Below are 26,421 nucleotides of genomic sequence, written 5' to 3'. Positions count from 1 at the left end.
GAAATTTTCTCTCATGAAGAGAAGCAGTTTAGAGAGAATTAAAAATAAAATTACATACGATTAACTCCAAGAGGTTAGTCCAGCTTCTCAATGTTTTCTTTCAACAGCCCGCAATTCTCAGAGTGATGAAATGTCCAACAGCAGCTCCATCAGCCACTTCCTCCTGCTGCCATTGGCAAACACGAGGCAGCTGCAGCTCCTGCATTTCTGCCTCTTCCTGGGCATCTCCCTGGCTGCCCTCCTGGCCAACGGCCTCATCATCAGCACCGTAGCCTGCAACCACCACCTGCACACCCCCATGTTCTTCTTCCTGCTCAACCTGGCCCTCACTGACCTGGGCTGCATCTGCACCACTGTGCCCAAAGCCATGCACAATTCCCTCTGGGACACCAGGAACATCTCCTATGAAGGATGTGCTGCTCAGGTCTTTTTCTTTTTTTTTTTCTTTATGTCAGCAGAGTATTTCCTTTGACCAGCATGGGCTACGACCGCTACATGTCCATCTGCAAACCCCTGCAGTATGGGACCCTCCGGGGCAGCAGAGCTTGTGCCCTCATGGCAGCAGCTGCCTGGGCCAGTGGCTTTCTCCATGCTCTCATGCACACAGTCAATACATTTTCCCTGCCCCTATGCCAGGGCAATGCCCTGGATCAGTTCTTCTGTGAGGTCCCTCAGATCCTCAAGCTCTCCTGCTCCAAATCCTACCTCAGGGAACTTGGGCTTCTTGCTGTTGGTATCTGTTTATCATTTGGTTGCTTTGTATTCATTGTTTTCTCCTATGTGCAGATCTTCAGGGCTGTGCTGAGGATCCCCTCTGAGCAGGGACGGCACAAAGCCTCTTCCACCTGACTCCCTCACCTGGCTGTTGTTTCCCTGGCCTAGATGAAGCTCCCCTCCATCTCCTCCCCATCCCTGGATCTGGGTTTGTCAATTTTGTACTCAGTGGTGTCTCCAGCCCTGAACCCTTTCATCTGCAGCCTGAGAAACCAGGAGTTCAAGGTTGCAGTGTGGACACAGATGACTGGATGTTTTCATGCACATTAAACTCTTGGCTAATATTGAAAATTACTTGTAATAAAAGTCATATTTGATAGTTCTCATTGGTTAAATTTTAGAGATTTTTTTTTTGTTTTTTTTTCTTCTTTAATATTGTCCACAAAGAAACACCTTTGCTTGTGCCATCTCTCATATTATTTCTCTCCATCTTTGCTGTGGCTGCAGACTGTCTTAATGAGGGTCTATGCTCCTGGTTGGCTTTAAATGAATTAATAATCTCCCAGCAAAGTTTCCTCCAGAGATGCCCCTTCTTTTCCCTTCTCTGGAGCTGCAGCAGCAATGTCTGTGTGCAGAGCTGGGGCAGATCAGTGCTGGCACAGCAGCTGTGCCCAGCAGCAGCAGCACTTGGTGTTGCCAGTGCTGCTCCCGTGCCACTGCCCTGCTGCCTTCTTGCCCCTCGTGTTGCTGCAGGGCCTGAGTGCTCTCGGGGCTGGGCACAGCCCTGGGGGTGGCCGTGCCAGAGCCGCAGCAGGGACAGGCCATGGGCACAGGGAAGCAGCTACTGGCAGGGACAGCTCCAGGCAGAAGAGCCCTGGGCAGGTAGTGCAGGGAAAGGGCCACCAAGCTGGGATGGGATATTTAAAGTCTCTCTGAACTGAACTATTCCTTGATTGCTTTTTTTTTTTTACAGGTGCCCAAGCCAAGACACAGCAAATGTCCAACAGCAACTCCATCAGCCACTTCTTCCTGCTGCCATTGGCAGACACGCGGCAGCAGCAGCTCCTGCACTTCTGCCTCTTCCTGGGCATCTCCCTGGCTGCCCTCCTGGCCAACGGCCTCATCATCAGCACCGTAGCCTGCAACCACCACCTGCACACCCCCATGTTCTTCTTCCTGCTCAACCTGGCCCTCACTGACCTGGGCTGCATCTGCACCACTGTGCCCAAAGCCATGCACAATTCCCTCTGGGACACCAGGAACATCTCCTATGTAGGATGTGCTGCTCAACTCTTTTTCTTTCTATTTTTCATTGGAGCAGAGTACTATCTCCTGACCATCATGTGCTATGACCGCTATGTGTCCATCTGCAAACCCCTGCACTACAGGACCCTCCTGGGCAGCAGAGCTTGTGCCCACATGGCAGCAGCTGCCTGGGCCAGTGGCTTTCTCCATGCTCTGCTGCATACAGCCAAAACATTTTCCCTGCCCCTGTGCCAGGGCAATGTCCTGGACCAATTCTTCTGTGAAATCCCTCAAATGCTCAAGCTCTCCTGCTCCAAATCTTCCCTCAGTGAACTTGGGCTCCTTGCTGTTAGTGCCTCTTTGTCACTCATTTGTTTTGTGTTCATTGTTTTCTCCTATGTGCAGATCTTCAGGGTTGTGCTGAGGATCCCCTCTGAGCAGGGACGACACAAAGCCTTTTCCACCTGCCTCCCTCATCTGGCTGTGGTCTCCCTGTTCCTTAGCACTATTATGTTTTCTCACCTGAAGCCGCCCTCCATCTCCTCCCACTCCATGGATCTGGCAGTGTCAGTTCTGTACTCAGTGGTGCCTCCAGCCCTGAACCCCCTCATCTACAGCCTGAGGAACCAGGAGCTCAAGGCTGCAGTGTGGGGACTGATGACTGGATGGTTTCATAAACATTAAGCTATTTGACAATTTCTGTAAATCATTGGTAGTAAAAGTAATCTTTGATATTTCTTGTTGACTTTTTTGTGGTTTTTTTTTTGTTTGTTTTGTTTCTGTTTTAATAATGTCTTCAGATAAAGGTCATTATTTCTCATTTTGTTTCTCTCCACCTTCCCTGTGGCCATAGACTGTGTCGATGAGGGCCTGTGCTCACACAGTGGCTTTAAACAAACTAAAGGATCTCTCGGCAAAGTTCTTTCCAGAGATGCCTCTTTTGTTCCTTTCTCTCAAGCTGCAGCAGCAATGTCTGTGTGCAGAGCTGGGCTTAGGTCAGTGTTGGCACAGCAGCTCTGCTCCTGCTGGCCACACCATTCCTGATGCAGGTCAGGTACTATTGGCCTTCTTATCTGGTTATCTACTGCTGACTCATGTCCAGCCTGCTGTCCATCAGTGCCCCCAGGTCCCTTTCTGCCTGGCTGCTGTCTAGCCACTCTGTCCCCTGCAGCACTGCAGGGTTTTTTGTCACCAAAGTGCAGGACGCAGTACTTGGTCTTGTTAAACCTCACCTTGTTGAATTTGAGCCCTGGATCCAGCCTGTCCAGGTCCCTGTGCAGAGCCCTCCTATCCTCCAACACATCCACACTCACACCCAACTTGATTTTATCTGCAAATTTTTTGTTGGTGCACTCAAATCCTTCTCCAGATCATCAATAAAGATGCTAAACAGGACTGGGCCATAGTGATCCCTGCAGGACACCACTGCTCACATGCTGAATGCGGCACCATTCCCCACCACCTTCTGGGCCCGCATCACCAAGATATTTCTTAGCCCAGGGAAGGATGAACCACTCCAAGCCACAGGCTTCAGCTTTTCCAGGGAATATTGTGGGATGTAGTATCAACAGCTAAAGTTCTGGAAGACAACATCCACAGCCCTCACTGCATCCACCAGGCCTTGGCAGGAATCTCTTAGGGAGCAGGAGCTGAGCAGGAGGCAGCCAAGTGCCCTGGTAGCAATGCAGGCCAGGAGCACCCTGGGCTTTTTGACCAGGACATCGAGGATGTGGATTATCCAGGTCACTGGGGCCTGGTTTGGGTACCCCAGGGCAGGAAAGATGTCTGGCTGCTGGAGCAGGGTGAGGGAAGAGTCTCCAAGGTGGGCCTGGAGCCCTTTGGCTGTGAGGAGAGGCTGAGGGAGCTGGGCTTGTCCAGCCTGGAGCAGGGAAGGCTGAGGGGCTCCTCATCCCAACCTGGCAGTGCCAGCGAGGAGCTGATGGAGAATACAAAGTTAGGCTTTGCACCGGGGGGCCTGGGGGGAGACAAAACACGGTGTAAGGGGAATGAAGGGAGATCAGAGAGAACATGAGCCCTTTGTTCCCGCTTGCTCAGACAAGTTCTGAGATGCTCCCCCTCCTTCGCCTTCAGGATTTTTCAATTCAGACCAAATCAAGCCCAGAAGCTGCTGAGCTCTTGGGATGCTCGCTGCTCTCCAGCTCTCACACCTCCAGCATCTCAGGCTCACTGGCATCCAGGAAGTTCAGCAGAGCTCCCTGCCCTGCTGCTCTCTGGAAGGTCTCTGCCAGCCCAAGTACCTCCAGGGCCCCCATGCCATGGCCAGGAAGGGGAGTGAAGACATTGGGAGCAGATGCACACCCTTCCTTAGTATCCCATCATTTCTGGCACAGCTAAAGAGCCAAATCAGGACTTGTTCAAAATTCAGTGAAAGGATCAGATCCTGCCAGGGATACATTGGGCCCTTTCTCATCAAGGCTGACATCAAGTAGACAAGCCTTTGACTGGACATTGTCTTTACCAAAGCTGTTGTTCACCTGCCTCCTCCTGCACCCCACGGCAAATCCAAAACAACTGCAGGTGCTGGCCCTGCTGCAAAGGCAATCATGTGGCTGGGCTCTGGGCTGCTCTCCCCATGGCCACCTCCCATCCCTTCCCTCTGGACAATGCCAGGGCACACAGCTGCCCAGAAGCTGATGAAGTCTAGAAACAGCATCAGAGACAACTGTGCTGCTAAATACTGTAGCTTCTTCCTATGTATCCATGAGAAGGAACTAGGCTTAGCATGGAGACAAACACAAGGTTCAAAAGAGTGGCTCCTTGCCTTTATTTCAAGGTGGTCCCAGGACAAAAGAGAGGAAGAGGATCTCAGATCTTGGCTTTTTCTAGGAAAGGGTCAGAGAGGGGATAATTTGGCTCTCTGCCAATAGGATAGGGACAGTAGGGAACAGGTAAGACCTTCCTTATACTTCTGGTATCGGATTACAACATCTCACCATTTTCTGTTTATTAAGTTAGGACAAGATATTAAATTTAGTTTGATTTTGCTCAACATTTGTAATTGATGGGAGAATTAGATTGTTCTATGTTTTTCATTTCTATGTGATTGACTACAGAGGTAGAAGGAATGATACCATTAATAGCCTTGAAAACTAAGTGACGTAGGATTATGAACACCATTGTTACAAGGAAAATAATAATAAAGAGTAACAAAATTGTTTTAACAATAGAAGTCCACCACTTTGAGAACCCCCAGCCTTTGAACAGTTCATTGAACCAATCTTCTGATTCTTGCTTCACTTGTCCGATCAATCTGTTCTTGTTTCAGAGGGCAGCGTGGATGTTAGGAGCTTTTCAAGTCAGATTCATACAGCAAAGTCCTTCAAATTCCTGGCATTCATGTCTATGCAGTAGCAGAAGAAAATCTACAGCAGCACAATTTTTGAATTGTGGCCTGCCTGGCAATTTCCTCATCTTCTAGGAGGGAACTGATGGCAGTTGATGCTAAGTTTGCCTGTTTAACCACCCAACACTCTACATGGCTTAATTCACCTAGAGCTTTGGCTGCTGCAACCCATGGAAGGAACACGGACACAGCAATTCTTTTTGATTTGGCCCAATGGAAAATATCAGCATTACAGTTTGGATCCAAATTGTCTGCACTTCTCTTTTTTCCAGCCAATTTGTTCTTGTGAGTCCAATCACTAATTAAGCTTTTGTTGGGTGCTAATAGGAACAACCACCCGAAGGTACATGGCCCTCCTAGAAGCCGAGAAGGAATCCCTACCCATGCCCCGTCTCCACAAATTAAAAACAATCCCTTAGCAAGACTTTTGGGACAGGAATACATTGGAATGCCCATTGCAATATTATTTAAAATATTACACCAATGTTTGGCCATAAATTCTCTATGAAATTGTCATATGAAATGGAACTCATTAGTGTTAGTAGGTTTTGGGACAATATTAAAATGAATGCAGTATTGTGCTGAGTAGGAACCCAATAACTCCAATTCTTGGGGTTCCTGAGCTGCTTTGGGCAATTTTGACAGCAACGCCTTTATAGGGTTTTTGCGCATTGCAGCTTGCTGCCTAGGATTTTTATCACTGGGCTTTTGTATTTCAAAGCTGGCTGAATATTCTCCAGCCTTCAATGGGACTCCTACCAGGCAGGTGGACATAGGATCTTTTGCTGTTGCAGTGGACAGACATATGTTTTCCTGTTGGACCGTCTGTGCCAGGGTGACCCAAACATTTTGACATGGCTGAGGGACGATCCATGCCGCTGCCAAACTGTTCAGTGTTAACAAGAAGACAACTCGGAAGGGGTACTTCCCAGGGTTGAGTGAAGGGTAGGTTTTCTCTAAAAGGAAAAACAAACATTTTAAAACACATTAAAAGTCTCTGTCTGCTGGACTGTATTCCTTTATGAAGATTTTTTCTCTTCCATCTGGCAACGTTTTTTTTTGAAGCAGTGGCTACTTACTTCTCATTCCCTTCTGCTGAAGCTGGATATTTTGGAACAAAAGGCTTGACCCACTTCTGGGGAATCCACCGAGGGCCTAAGGGAGTGGATATGTGTAGAAGATGTTACAGTCCCTAAAGCATATCCTTGGGATGCCACCCCATGAAACAAAGAAATTCCTTCAAATGAAACCCCCCTTCCCTACCGAAAACCCCGTAATCTCCTAGGATTTGTATTGGCTCTTAAAGTTACAAGTTAATTGGTTCTTTTCTCACTTAGAGTTTTAAGATAATTGGTTAGTTTGTAAGTTGTAGTTTTCATTGGTTAGAAACTCAATCCTCTGGAAACCTATATAAAGTGTTTTGTTATCTGATATAATTAGACCGTTGTTAGCATCTCCCTTCGAGGACAATAAAGCTATCTTTGCAACTTTGCAGCACGATCTCAAGCCTTTTGTTCTTCGCTAGTGAGTAGCTGAGGGCTCTGCATCTGGGGTTCAGAAGTACCTGGACTCAGGGCTGCAGACCCCAGTGTAGGAAAACACCCAACTCTAAAAAGCCAGCTACATTTTGGCGCTCCGGACAGTTTCTTCACACCCTAGCTAGACCCTGTGAGCAGTTCTCCTATCTGCCTCCGAATCGCCAAGCCATCTGGAGGTGTAAGTTCCTGTTTTATAAGAATTCACACCAAAAATCCAAGACTTGTCCAGCAACCCCAGACACTGGCCTGGGACTGGATGTCGCTAGCAGCGGCCAGCAAACCTGACCTTCTCTGCTAAGATCTGGTGAGCACTTAGCTTTTTAATGCGTACATTTTTATAAGGTCAAAAGCAAGTTGTTTTTATTCTTTTCTTTTATTGTCGTTTTTTTGCTGGCTAGCCAAGAAGATCCATGGGTGGTTTGCTCACCAAACCCTCCCTAACTCCCATGGAAAAAGGCTTTTATTCCCAAATTATTATTTTTTTATCTGCTAACAATTTTTAATTTTCTAAAAACTCCCTTTCTAAGTCTACCTTAAAATCCTTTGTTAAATTTATATTCCTTCATTTTCCTGATACTAATTCTCACTCTGTCACATCTGAAAAGTTTTGGCAGGCTGTGGGAACTCAAATTTACTTTTTACAAACACAGCAAAAATTTGCAGCCGCGCTATTCATCCCTTTATTTCAAGAGATAATAAGAGCAACACGCTCTGCGCCCCCCCCAGCTATCTGTGTTTTTTCCCACCCCCGCTCTATCCCCCGACCCCGGTGGTCCCATTTCACGAGGTCCTTCCCCAACGCCATCGTGAAAAACCAAAGCCCCGCTCCCCCCGCGAGCCCCGCCTCCCCCGCTAGCCCCAAGCCCCAAGCCGGCTTCTGCCAAAACCTTGTGCTTCACCGAACCGCCTGTTTCCCCCTCTCCCCCCTTTCTCCAGTCCGCGCAGCAAAATGAAACATTATTTTCCCCCAAACCGATGGGTCCCCTGTGCCCCCCTCCTTCCCACTCCGCGTGTGCAAATGACACCCAGCCCTGCCCCGCAGCCCCACTCGGTTTTGCCACGGAACAGATGGCCCTCCCCCCACGCACACAGCCGGGGCAGGCTGCAGAAACCGTGCTGCCACCCGAAAAATTCAAAGATGAACCTTTTAATCTAGTCACAGACTCAGCATATGTAGCCGGTATACCTATGAGAGCAGAACATGCCTTTTTAAAATATATTTCCAATCAAAAACTGCACTAATTAATGCCTACACTGATATACTTAATATCTCACAGAAAACAGCCTAACCACATTGCTCATGTATGGTCACACACTGATCTCCCAGGTTTCATTACAGAAGGAAACAGACGAGCAGATGCTCTATCAATGCCCATACAAACTGCAAATGTCCTTGACATCTTTGCTCAAGCAAAGCTGTCCGATGCATTTTTTCATCAAAATGTGCCTGCTCTTATGCGAATGTTTAAACTCGCAAAAGACCAAGCAAAAGCCATTGTAGCAACGTGCCCAAGCTGTCAAACTTACCAAATACCCTCTGTCGGTACAGGTGCCAATCCCAGAGGTCTGAACAGCTGCCAGCTGTGGCAAACTGACGTGACCCACTCCCCATCATTTGGGAAATCCAAATACATGCACGTGTCAGTTGACACGTTCTCTGGAGCAGTTTTTGCATCAGCACATGCAGGAGAAAAAGCCACTCATGCTATTAAATATTTTCTCCTAGCCTTTGCCACTCTGGGAGTTCCACAAAAAATTAAAACTGACAATGGTCCCGCTTAAAAATCTCAAAATTTAAAAAAAGTTTTTCAGTGAATGGGGGATTGAACACACCACTGGCATTGCTGCAAACCCTACAGGACAATCCATTATAGAAAGAACTCATCAAACCCTCAAAATAGTTGTCAACCAGCAACAAAGAGACACAAAAATTTTATCTCCAGTTGAAAGACTTTGCAAAGCTCTCTATGCTATCAATTTTCTAAATTGCACAACTTCAGAACCCGATCCCCCAATTCTCCATCATTTTTCAAACTCCACACAAGCCAAACTCACTGAAAAAACACCAGTGCTGGTAAAAGACCCAGAAACACACCAAATTTCTGGGCCCTTCCAATTAATCACCTGGGGAAGGGTATATGCTTGCGTATCCCTGCCATCTGGTCCAAGATGGTACCCAGGAAAAAACATAAAAACATATTTGGGCACGGCAGAACAAACTTCTTTAAGCACAAAAAAAGATTCTACTGAATCAAACACAAAACCTCCTCAAGACCAAACCAGCTCTGCATAGAGACGCAGGCGTTGCAGAGCACTCACATACCAAAGAAAAAATCGTCCTGTCACTCGACAGCGGACGAAACAGAAAACCAAACAGCCTTTAGCTGCCTCAGATAAACCTTAAGCTGAAATTAAGTTTTTTGTAGTTTTAGTTTGAAAAATTATTAACCTTTGTAGAATTTTTTTGTTTTGTTTTACTATTACTTTTGTTAAAATGTTTAACCTTATACTCAATTTTTTATGTTTAGTGTTAAGAAAAAGGGGAGAAAAGGGAAAGGACAAAATCCTCTCCCTCCTCTGTCCAAAATAACGCATTTTGCTTGTATTTCCTATCAGAAGCCTCATCCTTGTTCAAAGATGAAAATTATCTTCGTTGATGTTGTTTTCACTGCTGCCGGGATGTTCTTCAACATACCTCATGCCTTTGGCTGGATGGGCCTACAACCCAGCCACAATATTTGGGTGATCTTAGCAAAGACATTGAAACAAGATAACTTGTGTTTATCCCTAGGCAGCCTTGACAATCCACTTCCCACATGATTAGTGGGAATTCCATTCACAGCAGATGAATGGCCCGTTCAAAACTCAGAACTTCTCAGCACCACGGGTAAGAGACCCAACCCCGTGGACACTTGGGATGATTGGACAAAAATTTTGCCAAATGCCCTTGAGGAACCCCAAGAATTAGATTTGCTGGGGTCCTCCAAAGCAACATACTATGTCAAATTTTACTTTAAACGCCCAAGGCAAAATATACAGGAATTGGATTTGCACAAAAACACATACAGAAAAGACATATCACCCATCAGTAAAGCATACAATTATCCAGATTGTTGTAATTACACCACTCCCACAATTTCAGAGTCCTCGCTTCATCCCAAGAAATTGCCCAAGGGAATGTTTCTCATCTGTGGTGATCAAGTTTGGGCCGGAATCCCCTCTCGTCTCCAGGGGGGACCTTGTAGCCTTGGCAAGCTTTCTACCCTCACACCCAACACTACCTTATTAGACAATTGGAAGAAAAATAGCAATTCAAAATGTGAAAAAAAGATCTTATACTGAATTTGAAGAAAATTGTGACCCCAAAATATATATTTGGAACAAACCAAAAAGAATTGCTGCCTCCCTGTTTTATCCTTGGGTAGCAGCAGCAAAAAACCTTTGTGACATTGACCATTTAGGGTGCTGGCTCAGCAAGCAGGCCAACGGTACATCTGCTGCTCTGAGTGACCTTTTGAATGATGAAGAAACCATAAGACATGCAACCCTTCAAAATCGAGCAGCAATTGACTTTTTGTTGCTTTCTCACGGACATGGCTACAAAGACTTTGAAGGAATGTGCTGTTTCAACCTGTCTTCCCGCTCCACATCCATTCAAGAAAACATCCAAAAGCTGAAAAACCTCGTAAAAGACCTCAAAACTGAAACCACTCCAGACTGGGTCAACAACCTTTTTAGCCAATGGGGACTGACAGGATGGGCTTCGTCCTTGGTCAAAGGAATCGTGTGGATTTTCATTGTTATGCTTGTTGTGTTAGTTATGTTTTCATGTTTAGTTCAATGTTTTAAGAAAACTGTTAAAAACGCTCTCTTTGCAAATACAGAGAGAGGAATTGTAGAAGATGTTACACTCCCTAAAGCATACCCCTGGGATGCCATCCCATGAAACAAAGAAATTCCTTCAAACGAAACCCCCCCTCCCTTTTCGAAAACCCCGTTATCACTTAGGATTTTGATTGGCTCTTAAAGTCACAAGTTAATTGGTTCTTTTCTCACTTAGAGTTTTAAGATAATTGGTTAGTTTGTAAGTTGTAGTTTTTATTGGTTAGAAATTCAATCCTCTGGAAACCTATATAAAGTGATTGATTTGTTATCTGATATAATTAGACCGTTGCTAGCATCCCCCTTCGAGGAAAATAAAGTTATCCTTGGAACTTTGCTGAGTGATCTCAAGCCTTTGTTCTTCACTATGAGTAGCTGGGGGCTTTGCATCGGGATTCAGAAGTACCTGGACTCAGGGCTGCAGACCCCGGGGTTGGAAAACAACCAACCCTAGAAATAGTTACACGTCTAGATGGCTTTGGCCATGAAAGCAAAGGAACAACACCCATGGGTGAAATATGCTGTGAAGGTGGGTAGGCACCCACTCATCGTGTGGGCAGAGTTTTGTCTCCACAACAGTTCAGATGACTCGGCCCTCTGCCTTCCCTTCTGGGTGGACACAGGATCAGAATCACTGTCATCCCAGACATACACTGGCCTCTGCCATGGAAGCTAGAAGAAGCCACCATGGTGAGTGGAGTTAGAGGGATGACCCAAGCCAGCAAGAGCACCCAACCAATAGCAATAACACTCTGCACCAAGAGAGGACCAGGAAGGACTATCACCCTTATAAAATATGTTATGTCAGATTGCCCACCCTTGTTGGGGAGAGATGCCGTAGCCATGCTGGACGTTAGGGTGATAAATTTATTCTAAGGGCCACTGTTGCACACCTGCCATTGTCCATCAAACTAACTTGGAAATCAGTCGATCCAGTATGGATGGCTCAGTGGCCCTTATCCAAGCCTCAAATGACTGCTCTCCTTGAGCTAGTTGGCTGTGAGCTACACAAGAATCATATAGAACCCTCCACGAGCCCATGGAACACCCCAATCTTCATAATACCTAAATGGTCCGGCGAAGGCTTTCGTCTCCTCCACGACCTGCGGGAAGTGAACAACAGAATCCAGCCGATGGGCCCAGTACAAACTTCGCTGCCCATGAACTCAATGATACCGAGAGGGCAACCCTGCACAGTGCTTGACATCAAAGACTGCTTCTTTTCTATTCCCCTTCATGAAGATGGCAAGGAGCGGTTCATCTTTTCCATCGTCTTTCCAAACAGCCAGCGGCCCAACCTACTTTCATTGGAAAATGTTACCCCAAGGAATGATCAACTTCCCTACCATCTGCCAGATCACAGTAGACTGAGTGCTAGCACCAGTCTGGCAGAGCAATCCAACTGCGGCCATCATCCAGCACATGGACGATATCCTGATCGATGCACCATCAACAAGCCAAGTGGACCAGCTGGTGTCAACCATCTCCAAGACCTTAAAGACAAATAGCTTTGAAATAGTGAGCACAAAAATAAAAAAGGGACAGTGCATAATCTTCCTAGGAGTGGGAATCACAAGCTCCTATGTAACTCCTCCCCAGGTAAAAATCCACCAAGACATCAAGACGCTCCATGATGTGCAGCAGCTGGTAGGGTCCTTGCAGTGGCTCCGCAACATTGTCCTGGTTCCTCCCGAGGTCATGGACCCTCTAAACAACCTCTTGAGAGGAAAGAACCCATAGGAGCAGAAAACCCTGACAACGGAAGCGATAAGCTCGCTCAACTTTATCGAACACCAGATGTCAGTGAGCACGCTCACCAGATGGGATTCAAGTGCACCAATCGATCTGTATGTTCACTTTACAAAAAAAGGGGGTGTGGGAGCCTTAGCCCAAGGACCCCCTGACAAAGCCCAGCCGATACAATGGGTGGTCTTGGGAAAACCGTCATGCGCTTTTTCCTCGGGAGTCGAGTGTCTCAGCAACCTCATCATGAAAGGCAGAAAACTTGCCTTAGGACATCTGGGCATTGAACCTGCCACGATATACTTGCTCTTCCACAAGCGGCTCTCTGCGCAGTCGACAACAGTATCTGAATACCTAGCCATGGCCCTTGCAGGCTTCGGAGGAGAGATTCGCTACACGGCAAAACCCCCTTAGATTCAGCTGCTCGCAGTCGTCAACATTGACCTCCCACCAAAGATAATCGACCGACTGCAGGCAGGACCAACCCTCTTCACAGATGCATCATCACTGACCTCTATCTCAGCAGCAGTATGGCAGTCAGGAGAACAATGGCAGTGTGTCAAGACAACCGACCCCATGCTTTCAGTCCAACATCTTGAAGCAGCTGCCGTAGTGCTAGCATGTGGACTGTTCCCAGAACACCTTAACATTGTGACTGACTCCATATTTGTTGCCAAGCTCTGCCTAGCCATGTCTGGACCAGGTGTGTCAGTGTCCGTGGTGGCAACGATGCTAGAAGAAGCACTCTATTTTCGGACAGGCACCATCTCTGTCATCCGCATCCAGCCATAACCCAATCAAAGGATTCTGCCAGATTGGCAATGACAAGGCTGACGCTGACGCAAAAGACATATGGATGCTGAAAGAAGCCCGTCAGTTGCATGAATCCCTTCACATTGGAGCAAAAGCACTTGCAAAGAAGTGTGGAATTTCTGCCACAGACGCAAAAGCACGTCGTAGCCACGTGCCCTCACTGTTAGAAATTACCACTGTGGTCAAGCGGCGTGAACCCCAGGGGCCTCAAAGCCTCAGAAATATGGCAGACAGACTTTACACAATGCCAGCTGTCAAGACCCCAAGAGTGGCTTGCAGTAACAGTGGATACATACAGCGGCATGATCATGGCCACACAGCACTTCAAGACTGTTTCCAAAGCGACCAGCCAACATTGGCTGACAGCCATGGCATGTCTTGGAGTTCCAAAACAAATCAAAACAGACAACAGCACAAACTCCACCTCAAAGACAGTCCAAGCGTTTGTCTCAAAATGGAACATCACCTTGGTACATGGCATCCCATAAACAGCACCAGACAAGCCATCATTAAAAGAGCAAAGCAGACTCTGAAAGCCAAACTGGAAGTACTAGCAAAGACAGAAGGTTCCGCCAATGTCATTCCCGCGGGTGACCAGGCTTGCATACTAGCAACGGCGCTGCTAGAGTTAAATCAATTCCCTAGGGGGGATGAAACAAACAGTCCTGCCCAGAGACACTGGGCCACTCAAGCGCTAGAGACAGGCCCACAGGTTGTGATCAAAAATGAACTGGGGGAGTGGGAACAAGGTTGGAGACTAGTGCTTATGGGGCGGGGGTATGCAGCCGTTAAAAGAGTTGGGGACATCAAATAGTGTCCACTCAAATCAATCAAACCAGACCTTCAGAGTGGAGCTAATGAGAGTTGTGAGCCTTGTTTGCAGGACTCGATCATCGGGCGCTCCCGCAACCCGTACGCCCCACTACCAGGAAAGAGAGAGAGACCACTGAGCAACCTGGCATCACCTGAGAAGCTCGCACCATCAAAATCAAAGCAGCAACGGTATCTCTGTGTTATCCTGTTTCTAGGCTTAGTAGGCGGAGGACAAGCAGACACAAAGCATTATCCTCACCAGCTCCTCAGGTGGGTTCTACTCTATCTCTCACGTGAGAGGGTTATCAAAGAAATTGTTACAGCCGACACCCCATCTTTCGAGTTCAGGCTAAAAGACATTTTTCCCTCACATACAGGGTTCCCCAAATTTGAAGAGACAACATTATTTCAGACCTATTGGTGCCAGGAAAAATTACTGCAATTACCCAGAGTATGGATATTGTGGATATTGGGGGTGTGAAACTATTGTAACAGGCAATAGATGGAAACCACAACAGCCTAAAAATTCCTGCAAATTAAGTATATTCCCCACGGCTGTCTCGAACCAAAATTTGAAATGGATGGGTACGTGATCCCAAGGCAGGAAACAGCACACCTGCACAGGCTATATCATGACAATCCTGCAGCTGAGCCATGATAGCTGGGCCATGGGCAAAGTGTGGACAGCGTTTGTTCACCTTTCTTGCCGCATTTGGGCGAACATACAAATTATCAGATTCCCACCTCCAATATCCCAATCAGTCGGACCCAATCCGGTTCTTACAATGAGTAGACCCAGGCAGAAGATTGCAGCTAACCATAGCTCTAGCCACAAAACACAGATGCTAAAATCTACCTCCTCCCCATCTGATCTCTTAGCCAAACCAACCCTCTCTAATCCACTCTTAAGCGTGTTAAATGCTACTTTTTTATCGTTAAACCAATCCATCTTGAACCTCACAGAATCCTGCTGGTTATGCTATGATGCACAACCCCCTTTTTACAAAGGTGTAGCCCTCGATCTCCCATTCATCTTTTCAAAGTCAAACAATCCACGCCAATGCAGATGGGACACCCCCTGGAGAGGCATTACCCCAAGCCAGGTTACAGGCCAAGGCAAATCCTTTGGCAATGCACACTTGGCAAAGCGGATGGGCAATGTCTACCAGGAATTCGTCAAACTTAAAGTGGTTCCAGTGGGTGATCCCAGTTGCATCAGGGATGTGGGTCTGACAACAATCCAGGGTAAGCCCATGCGTACCTCTTGACAAATTCCATCATTCTACTGGCTTTTGTGTCCAAGTTTTAATTGTCCCCAGAGTCCTGTATCGCCATGAAGAAGAAGTGTACCGCTTGTTCGAGGAAACCGACCAGCTCCGCGAGCCAGAAGTGATAACAGGCATCACCATCACGATGCTCCTCGGTTTAGGAGCTACCGACACTGCCACAGGTGTCTCAGCCCTTGCAACACAACATCAAGGACTGGCCCATCTGTAGATGACTGTCGACAAGGACTTGCAGAGAATTGAGAAATCCATTTCTTCCCTAGAAAAATCCCTTTCCTCACTCTCAGAGGTCGTCCTCCAAAACAGGCGAGGACTGGACCTCCTGTTAATGCAGCAAGGAGGCCTATGTGCCGCCTTGAAAGAGGAATGCTGCGTTTATGTGGACCACACCAGAGTCGTTAGAGACTCCATGACCGAACTGAGACATCGACTGAACCTGAGAAAAATGGACAGAGAAGCTCAACAAGGGTGGTTCGAGTCATGGTTCAACCAGTCCCCATGGCTCACCACCCTAATTTCTACCCTAATAGGCCCACTCACTATAATCTTACTAACACTAATGTTCGGGCCCTGAATACTGAACAAATTGGTGCTATTCATTAAAAAGCATCTAGAAACGGTTAACATGATGTTTGGCGAACACTGACAATTACTTTAAGGCATGCCAGTTACTAACACATTAACAATTTTATAGTAACTTTATTAACCCATGAAATTTTATAATGTCAACATTTTATAATTTTATACGATTTTTACTAATCATGAGAATGGGGGGAAATGTGGAGAGCTAGGGATATGCAAGTGGAAGAATTTGAGTTGTACGGTCAGTTAGGACCCCTTCCCCCCATCGCAGTGAGACCTTTGCTCCGTGCCTGGCCTTACTCAGCCGGACGTGAGCAGAAGGAAATGACACTAACAGGCCAAGTTATAAAAACCCTTGTGACCCTTCAATAAACACAATTTTGCTGTCCACCAAGTTGGTGTCTGGAGCATATGGACCAAGTGGCCCTGGGGTTTGGGCCGTCATGCTGGGCTTAACCCAGAACCAGGTCATTGCAACAAGAACCTCGCAGAAACAAGTGTCCACGGTGAAACAACAAGACCTTGTGGAACCAAGGAGTCCAAAGGACTAAAACAGATCTTGCATGGATCTCCCTTGGGAATAGAAACCTCCATGGTGGCATCTTGACACATACTTGAGGATGGTGTCTGTTTGCAATGGGGAAACTCAGGAGTTTCTGATTGCTTCAAAAAAAGAAAAGGGAGAAAACCCCTGTTTGCTTGAGTGCAGCCAGTTCTCCAAGCAAAGCAGGTCCCAGGTGAGTGAGGACAGACAGGATGGGGCTAGGCAATGTGGAGCAAGGTTGTCCACACTGGGTTAGACCTCAAGGCACAGCTTCTCTGAGCAGGCCAGACCTCTTCAGGAGAGACCCTGGATCAGTATCATTCACAGAGCTCTGCAATCAACTCTGCTCTAAAGAGAAACAGTAATAAAAGACATGCTTTAAAATAGGAACACTTATTTCTAAGAAGCTCTTTGAAATATTTCTCCATAGCTGTAGAAAAAACTTCCTAATGAACTTCATCAGAACAGAGGGAAATCAAGGTAGAGCCATGGTTTTGTCAGGACTTGCTTGATCCCAATGAGCCCTGTGGTGTATTAACTTCAGGGCCTGAGAGGAGATTGCACAAACCTTTCCAGGAGTCCAAGTCAGAAGAAAAACCCAAAGTGTCTCAAAGCATTAATGGAACCCACTGAGGTCCATCTCCAATACAGGCTCCTCATGGATTCCTTGGAAAAGAGAATTGGAGCCCATGATTGCCCAAAAACCTCTCAGAGAGTCACAGAGGAAAGGAAAAAGGAAAGTACCTTAAAAAACTGAAACACCTTGAAGCATTAGTGACAATCACTGAGTGTTGTTACTGACAAAGGCTCTCAAGTGACTAATTAAAGCAGATAACAGGAGGCCATGATTTCACAAAGCTCTCAGAGACCCCAAGGCAAAAGCAAAATCCAAAGTCCTTTGAAAAACCTGTACTCCCTGGGAGCATAAGGAACCCCCCAGGACCATCCCTGACCAAGGCTCCCCAGGGACTGATCCCAGCAGATCCCTGACACCACTGGGATGTGGGGGGATGCTGAGGGCAGGACAAGGGGTGACAGTGCCCAGTCTTGCTGTGGCTGTGCCAGGAGGCCCCAGTGCCTCAGGACAAGGCGTCTCCTCAGAGCCCTTGGTGGCACAGACCCTGCTGTGCCCCAGGGCACCAAGGCTTGGCTTGTCATTGTCCCCACCTGTCATCTCTGCCTCCAGTTCTTGGCTCTTATTGTGGCTTGAGGACACTTTCTCAGTTGTGTCCCTCAGAGGGACCCATTAAAACTTTAAGAAACTTTCAAGTTTAATTCTGACTTGGAGTTCTGTAGAGGTTTCTTCATCTCCCTCTCAGGGACTGATGTTCAGGGCCTCAGCACAAACCCCATGAGGGTCATTAAAGTCCTTGTGTTGTTTCTGTGCTGCTCAGCTGGGCTGGGCTCCTGGCACAGAGGCAGCTCCTGGCAAGGGCAGCAGAGAGACAACTCTGCCCAGCAGCAGCTCCTGTGCACAGCCCAGAAGGTCTGAGGCTCTGCCTGCAGCCACCCTAGGCACAGCACAGAGGCACAGAGAGCTTCAATCAGCCACAGAGGGGAAGATGCTCAAAAGTGACTGGGGCAGAATCACTCCCAGCATCTGACACAGGAAGCCTCTGGCTGCAGGACAAGGCAGCTGCAGCTCCTGTGGTGATCTCCTAAAGATGGAACATCCCAATGCCTACAGATGCCGTGAGTACATTCTCTGATTATTTTTGATGTCAGGGAGGTGAAATGCTCATGAAGCTCTGACATGCTGAGGATTTTTGATCAGTCATAGAATATTTCCAAGACAAGGATTTTGATGAAAAATGAGGAAATTTCCTAAGACTTTGTATTCAGTTTCCTACTACTGGAAAATGACAGGGAGGTAGGGATAAATATTAATGGGATTATGAATTTTCCTAAGTGCTTGAGACATCCAAACTGTTATTTTTAGTGATCAATTGCTTCACAGGAGATTCCTGATGTGCTTTCATCCACTCTGCCCATGGACAGAACCAGCATTTCCTTTGCTGGACCCAGCTCAGTCTGAACTGTCCTTTCCCCCACCTGCAAACAGAACCTCACCAGCCACTGCCCTGAGAAGAGGCAGGTTCTGTAGAGGCAGGGAAAGTGCACAGAGATTTGGGGGCTGTGAGCACTGGCAGGGAGAGATCAGGCACAGGGAAACACCTCCAAGAGAAAAACCTCCAGGATGCAGAGAGATAATCAGGGAATGAGAAAAACACAGAAATGTTGTGTCGGGGAGAGTTTAGAGATCCCTGTAGGATTCCCTGCAGTGCAGCCCCTCCCTCTGAACAAGCCTCCTCCCTCCTGTCCCCCAGCCAAGCCTCTGCCCTTAGGGCTGGGGGTCCAAGGTGTGAAGCCCCTCCTGTGCAGGTAGACCTGCTGCAGAGCTGTGGGGCAGCTCTGAAGCCCTGGGCCCAGTTCCCTCTGCAGAGCACAGGGCTGGGAGCAGCTGCCCAGCACTGGGGGCTCTGGGAAGGGGCACAGCTGGCTCAGGGTGACGCTGTCCCCAGTGCCCAGCTGTGGGCAATGCTGTCAGCACAGCCAGGGAAGGAGTGGGATGTCCCGGAATCCAATGCCATAATTGTGACACATGGAAGTGTCTCTGAGATATCCTCCCAAGCTGGGAGCTTCAATCCAGATGCAAATCTGTCCTAGATGATCTTTGTGTTATCTGAAAGACTCACAGGGAATGGCAGAGGTGTTATGACAGTGAAAACTCTGATGGAGTAATAAAATGAGCAACATGAGTCCTTGGCTACAAATATGGTGCTAGTGTGGGGAATCCATTGGTTCTCAGCAGCACCTGGTGGTTTTCAAGGGAAACATGGGGGGATAATCACCTTCCACCTGAACAGAATTAAAGCATGAACAGGCCAGAAAGACAGATCATCTTCCCACTATCTCCACTCATCACTTTACCTCACAGAACATTCTCTGGTCTCCCTGATGGCAGCAGAAATATTGAGATATATCCAGGGATACCAGGAGAGATACGGAGGAAGCTTAAAAAACTGTTCTAGAATTCTTAAACCCTAAAGGATGTCTGCGTGTATTAGAGGGGAGGATGTATGGGAAATGGCTTTGACTTCACATAGAGGTATCTCCTCTATCTCTTCACTGTCTCTATCTCCATGAACAGGTCCCCATGTCCAGAGACACCAAATGTCCAACAGCAGCTCCATCAGCCACTTCCTCCTGCTGCCATTGGCAGACACACGGCAGCTGCAGCTCCTGCACTTCTGCCTTTTCCTGGGCATCTCCCTGGCTGCCCTCCTGGCCAACGGCCTCATCATCAGCACCGTAGCCTGCGGCCACCACCTGCACAGCCCCATGTTCTTCTTCCTGCTCAACCTGGCCCTCACTGACCTGGGCTGCATCTGCACCACTGTCCCCAAAGCCATGCACAATTCCCTCTGGGACACCAAGAACATCTCCTACTCAGAATGTGTGGCACAGCTGTTTTTCTTTGCCTTTTTCATTGCAGCAGAATTTGCCTTCCTCACCGTCATGTGCTATGACCGCTACGTGTCCATCTGCAAACCCCTGCACTATGGGACCCTCCTGGGCAGCAGAGCTTGTGCTCACATGGCAGCAGCTGCCTGGGCCAGTGCCTTTCTCAATGCTCTGCTGCACACAGCCAATACATTTTCCCTGCCCCTGTGCCATGGCAATGACCTGGGCCAGTTCTTCTGTGAGGTGCCCCAAATCCTCAAGCTCTCCTGCTCCAAATCCTATCTCAGGGAACTTTGGCTCCTTGGTGTTACTGTCTGTTTGGTGTTTGGTTGTTTTATGTTCATTGTTTTCTCCTATGTACAGATCTTCAGGGCTGTGCTGAAAATCCCCTCTGAGCAGGGACGGCACAAAGCCTTTTCCACCTGCCTCCCTCACCTGGCTGTGGTCTCCCTTTTTACCAGCACGGCTGTATTTACATACCTGAAACCACCCTCCATCTCCTCCCCATCCATGGATCTGTCCCTGTCAATTCTGTACTCAGTGGTGCCTCCAGCCCTGAACCCCCTCATCTACAGCCTGAGGAACCAGGAGCTCAAGGCTGCAATGTGCAGACTGACGACTGGATGGATTAAGAAACCATAAATTGCTTGCCAATTTCTGCAAACCACTTGAAAAAAAAGCATATTTGATACTTTTTGTTGGACTCATATTGGAGGTTGTCTTAGTTTACATCCAAAATATTGACCACAAAGAAAAGCCATTGTTTGTGCCATTTCTCATTTTGATTCCCTTCACATTCACTGTGACCCACAGATGATGTCAAGGAGAGTTGGTCTCTTGGCAGCTTTGAATGAACTAAAGAATCTCTCTCCCAGCGAAGTTTTCTCCAGAGATGTGCCTTTTGTTCCCTTCTGTGGAGTTGCAGCAGCAATGTCTGCGTGCAGAGCTGGGACAGATCAGTGCTGGCACAGGAGCTGTGCCCAGCAGCAGCAGCAGCACTTGGTGTTGCCAGTGCTGCTCCCGTGCCACTGCCTCGCTGCCCTCCTGCCCCTCGTGTTGCTGCAGGGCCTGAGTGCTCTTGGGGCCAGGCACAGCCCTGGGGGTAGCAGTGCTGGGGCTGCAGCAGAGACAGGCCATGGGCACTGCTGGGGCAGCGCTGACACCTCAGGGCAGGGCCTGGGGGCTCCAGGCTCCTTGGCCAGGCTCTCCACAACACTTGCCCAGGCCAGTGCTGAGCAGCGGAAACCCGTGTGAGCAGCCCCAGGTTGGCCATGGGCAGGCTGGGGGCAGACAGCATGGCTGGTGCTCTGCAAGGTGCCTGCAAGGGGGAGAGCCTGGCAAGGAGCAGCAGAGCAGGGGCTGATCCATCCCCACTGCGCTGGACAGCCCAGGGCAGCGTCCCAGAGCGTCCTCATGCACCTGCCAACAACATCCCTCCTCTTCAGCCCTGGCCTCTCCCCCAGCTCACACAGGTACCACATCCTTGCAGGCACAGACACGGCAGCACTGGCTCAGAAGCCCCTGTTTGCATTGCACAGAGCAGGCATCAGCACCCCCATGGTGCTGCTGTGGGGAGATGGAGCTGAGTGAGCACAAATGCCATCAACCCCTGGGGCCAGCAAGGACTGGGGGATGGAAGGGAAACCACTCAGATTTGTCGTGGCACCTGCAGTCAGCCAGAAAGTTTGTTCCCATGAGCTACGAGTTTCTAGTCCCACTGCAGGCATTGTTGCTCAGAGCCACAGCTGCCTTGTTGCCACCCCCACAAAGCCCTGAGCATTTCCTCTGCTTCACTCTTCCTTTCTTTCTTCTTTCTTGATCCACATTTATGCCTCTTGACCATCCGTGTCCCCTTCCCTACAAACAGCCCATCCCTATTTTCCCATTCCTCATGGCTGCACTCCCCATTTCAGTTCCTAAATTGGCACCATGGAACATCCCTTGGGGAGCAGGATCATCCTACAAGTGCTTCATGAATTGTCTGCAGGCTCCTGCAGTGCCTTGTGCTGCTCCCTTGCCAGAGGCACCAAAGGCCAGGGGGGCACATCTGGGCTGCTGTGTCTGGGTGGGGGTCTCCCTGTTGTGGGCAGTGAGGAGGGGCTGGAGAGGCTCTGCAGGACTGACAGGATGGGCTTTGGGGCTGTGTAGAGAAGCTGAGGGACCTGGGCTGCTGGACCTTCTGAAGACGAGGCCCAGGTATATCTTGCAACAGCTTTAGGGGTGGTTTCAGAGAATCACAGAATTTAGTAGGACTGGAAAATATCTTGGAGATCAAGTCCAACCTGTGCATTGAAACCACGTTGTCTCCCCTATAAGCCTCCTCTTCTTCAGGATAAACATCACCAGTTCCCTCAGCTGGTCCTCACAGCACTTGTGTTCCAGACCCCTCACCAGCCTTGTTGCCGTTCTTTGGACACGCTCCAGCCCCACCATGTCCTTACTAAATTGGCAGGCCCAGAACTGGACACAGCACTCAAGGTGCTGCCCAATCAGTGCTGAGTACAGGGTAAGAATCGCTGTTCTTGTCCTGCTGGTCACACCATTCCTGATCCAGGCCAGGAGCATTTGGCCTTCTTGGCCATCTGTACACGCTGTTGGCTCGTGTCCAGCCTGCTGTCCATCAATGCTTCCATGTGCTTTTCTACCTCTCCGCTGTCCAGCCACTCTTTTTCTAGCCTGTAGCATTGCATGAGGTGGTTGTGGCGATAGTGCAGCACTTGCTGTGGTTAAACCTCACTTTGTTGGATTTGGGCCTTGGATCAAGCCTGTCCATGTGCCTCTGCAGAACCCTTCAGCCCTTAGTAGATCCACACATGGTGTCTAGACCAGTGTACATTTAAGGCCTCAGGGTAACAATGGTCTCCATGATTCCATGTGGTCTCACAATGACACAATGTCTCCTTGGTTCCATTGAACCTCTCAGTGTCAAAAAGTCCCTTGGTCCCCTGAGGGCTTGCAGTGCCACAGTGGATCCTTGGTTCCATGAGGTGTCACAGTGTAGAAATGCTCTCCTTGGTTCCGCAGTGTCACAATGGCCTCTTGGTCCCAAAGGGGCACCACGGTGTCAAGCATGTTTCCTTCATTCCCTGAGTCTCCACACTGACCCCTTGGTTCCATGGGCCCTGCAGTGCCACAATGGTCCCATCATTACACGATGTCCTGCTCTGTCACAATGCTCTGCATGGTCCCACAAGGCCCTGCAGTGTCACAGTGGCCTCTTGGTTCCATGAGGCCTCCAAGTGCTGCCATGAATTCCTTGGTGCTGCAGTGTCACAATGGAGCCCTGGTTACACAAGATCCTGCAGTGTCACCAGGGACCCTTGGTTCCATGGGGCACCACAGTGCCACAATTGTTCCTTTAGTTCCAAGAGTCCTTGCAGTGGAACAATGGCCCCTTGATTCCATTGGCCCCAGACTCTCATAAGGTTCTCCTTAGTTCTGCAGTGGCACAATGGTCCCTTGGTTTCACAAGGCCCTGCAGTGTTACAGTGGCCTCTGTGTTTCCACAAGGACCCAGACAGCCACTATGGATTCCTTGCTTCCATGTAGCCCCACAGTGTCACAGTGGCCCCTTGGCTACGTGGTGCCAAGTTGTATACAGTGGCACTCTGGTCCTCTCAGTTACCCAGGGCCCTGCAGTGTCACGATCATCACAGAATCACCCAGGCTAGAATAGATCTTTGAGAGCATCAAGTCCAACCTGTGACCCAACACCCCCTTGTCACCCAGATCATTGCACTCAGTGCCATGTCCAGTCTTTCCTTAAACACTTCCAGGAACAGTGACTCCCCCACCTCCCTGGGCAGCCCATTCCAATGCCCAATCACCCTTTCAGTGAAGAATATTTCCAAGTGTCCAGTTTAATTATTCCCTGGTGTAGCAGAGCTGTGTCCTCTTTTCCTGTGACTTTTCCCTGGAAAAAGAGCCCAACCTCCACCTGCCTGCACCCTCCTGTCAGGGAGTTGTAGAGTGATGAGGTCTCACCTGAGCTTCCTCTTCTCCAGGATAAACATCCCCAGCTCCCTCAGTTGATTCTCACAGGACTTGTACTTCAGACCTCTCACCAGCCTTGTTGCCCTTCTCTGGACACTCTCCAGCCCCTCCATGTCTTCCCTAATATGTGGTCCAGAACTGGACACAGTACTTGAGGTGCTGCCCAACCAGTGCTGAGTACAAGGGAAGAATCACTGTCCTGTTCCTGCTGGCCACACCATTGCTGATTCATTGTAATTCCAGGTGTTGGATGAGGGAATTAGAAGGAGGGGGTGAGGACAAAGTGTTATTTATTGTCATCCATGAAGGGTCTTGATTTTCATATCTATTCAGACTTCATTAGAAGATTCAGGGGTTCAATATCAATTGGACACTGCTGGTATCAATCAGTAAATACTAAAAGAAATCAGGACAAAATACTTCTCCCTGCATTGTTTTCAGTATAGTATATAGCATATTCACTTTGAATACACTACTGAAATCTGTCTAATTAATCACAGAAGAATTGAAAACTTAAATTATTCCCAGGGGCTTTTCTTGTTTGGGTGTTTTGAACAAATACTTTTGAGTTTTTCTCACTGAATCACTGAACTGAAGAGGTCAAGAAAGAAGAGTTCAATATTAAGTTTGTTGTGGATTTTGCACTGGCTAAATTGCCAGTGCACCCTCTAGAATTATTTACTCATTTTCTGATGTGAGATGGGATTAGGAGGAAAGCAAAACTAGCTCAAACTTTAGAAGGTACAAAGAAAAAGCTTTATTACTAGAAACTAAAAGAAAAAAATTTCAATAAAACTTTCAGAATATTTCTCTTCCCCCTAAAACTTCTTTTCTTTCACACTGATAATGTACAGAAACAGATCAGTCAATTTACCATCTCAACAAATAGCCTTTCACCCATTTACTTGGGTGAGGAGAACTTTTCATCAGTCTATGGAGATTAACAAGTTTAACAAGAAAACAGTTTTCTCCTGGCCTCTATGTCACAGTGAATCAACCATTCAGGAGAATGTAAATCTGATCACTGTGTAAAAATCCCTTCCTCAACTTACAGGTTTCCTATAAGTATTTTTGAGGACCATATCAACTTATGAGGCAGCACCCAAAGGCTGACGGCCTCCCCTCCTCCTTGACCCTGAGATTTTTGGAAAAACTTATCAGGGGCAGCATTCCAGCTATGCCATGGGCTGGTCTGGCCACTCTGGGGGGAGGGGGAAGCAGGCAGGATCTCAGCAGCCGATGGCGCTGTCTAGTATATCCCCATTCCCCAAATTAGTCAAAATTTGGAAGAGGACAGAAACAGAAGAAATAGAAAACATAGAGAGAAAGACAAAAAAGATACAGAGATGCCCACTCTTGTATTCCAGTACTGTTCAGACAGAAATTCCAAGAGGAGGTAGGGTCAAGATGTGCTCTTGCCTAGTGGTCTGCCTGAAATTCTCTTTGGTCTTCCTGGGTCCTTCCCCCAGGTAGGACTTTTGGTCATTTGGTCACTCAGGAGCTGGGCTGGGGCTCCAGGGATGAGTGTGGAGCATTACCTTTGGTGTGACACAGACCACAGGAGCAGAAGGCAGGGACTTGGACTGAGCACATGCTTCATGTTTTTTTCAGCCCCTGGGCCTTCATAGTCCTCCCCCAAGGTGGGACTTGTGATTGTTGGAGCAATCAGAGCCTGGGCCAGCACCAGCCCACTGTGTGACTGACTGACAGCTCATCCCGAGGTGTCTGGGACATTGATCTCATCCAGCCTCTGACAGCGACCATGTTGACACTGCAGAACCTTATGGAACCATGGGTCAGTTGTGACAATGAGGGTTCATGGATAACTTGGAGACACCATGGAACCTCATGGAACCATGGGTCAGTTGTGACATGGAGAGCAGCAGATTCAAGGACACCGTAGAGATACTACAGATGCTCATATAACCAAAGAGAACATTGGGACACTCTGCTGCCTCATGGAATCAGAGGGACCATTGTGACTCCAGACCCCTGTGTAACCAAGGGTCAAGGATTGAACTGTGGGCCCCATAGAATCAAGAAGCCATTGTGACACTGAAACAGGGGGAATTAAAATTAAAATGTTAAGGATAAAAATACAGGAGGATACTTTAAATAGAAGGGGGCTGACAGGATTCTAGCAATGTGTGACATTTGCTGTCTTTACAAGAACAGGAGGACAGAGCAAGGCTACAAAGTACGATAGAGGGCCAAGAATGCACAAACAGGATGGAAGAGTAAGGCCCATTCCAGATAACAGGGATATCTTAGACCCCTGAGCCAGCAAAAACTGGTATTAAGGTCTGGAAAGGAACCTTAGACTAATATGCAAAGAAGGTGAGGTTAAAATTTCAAACTGAGGGGGAGAGTGCTTACTTCAGCCCAGACAGCCACCAGAACAACCAACAAGGAGCAGTGTGCAGTCACAAAGTGCCGTGG

General features: G+C 48.1%; 2 protein-coding genes across 2 annotated transcripts in view; both read left to right on the top strand.

Annotated features, from left to right (window-relative positions):
• The window catches only part of LOC306815457 (olfactory receptor 14J1-like), a gene marked incomplete at its 3' end in the record, with an annotated part of 95,671 nt that extends 75,040 nt beyond the window's left edge, over positions 1–20,631 (top strand). The window contains exon 2 of the mRNA XM_079332014.1: positions 19,676–20,631. Coding sequence (XP_079188140.1) covers positions 19,699–20,631 — 933 coding nt within the window. The 5' untranslated portion in view covers positions 19,676–19,698. The remainder of the gene's footprint in view (positions 1–19,675) is intronic.
• LOC306815458 (olfactory receptor 14J1-like) lies at positions 1,711–2,643 on the top strand (the record flags this gene model as incomplete). Its single annotated transcript, XM_079332015.1, has 1 exon — positions 1,711–2,643. One exon carries the CDS (start codon positions 1,711–1,713, stop codon positions 2,641–2,643), a length of 933 nt encoding a protein of 310 aa, XP_079188141.1.
• Positions 20,632–26,421: the final 5,790 nt, after the last annotated feature.

Source organism: Erithacus rubecula (assembly GCF_903797595.1).
Source record: "Erithacus rubecula genome assembly, contig: scaffold_135_arrow_ctg1, whole genome shotgun sequence".
In the NCBI taxonomy this organism is placed as follows: Eukaryota; Metazoa; Chordata; class Aves; order Passeriformes; family Muscicapidae; genus Erithacus; species Erithacus rubecula.
The sequence above is the reverse complement of the archived record's forward strand: the minus strand, read 5'-3'. Positions and strand labels throughout refer to the sequence as shown.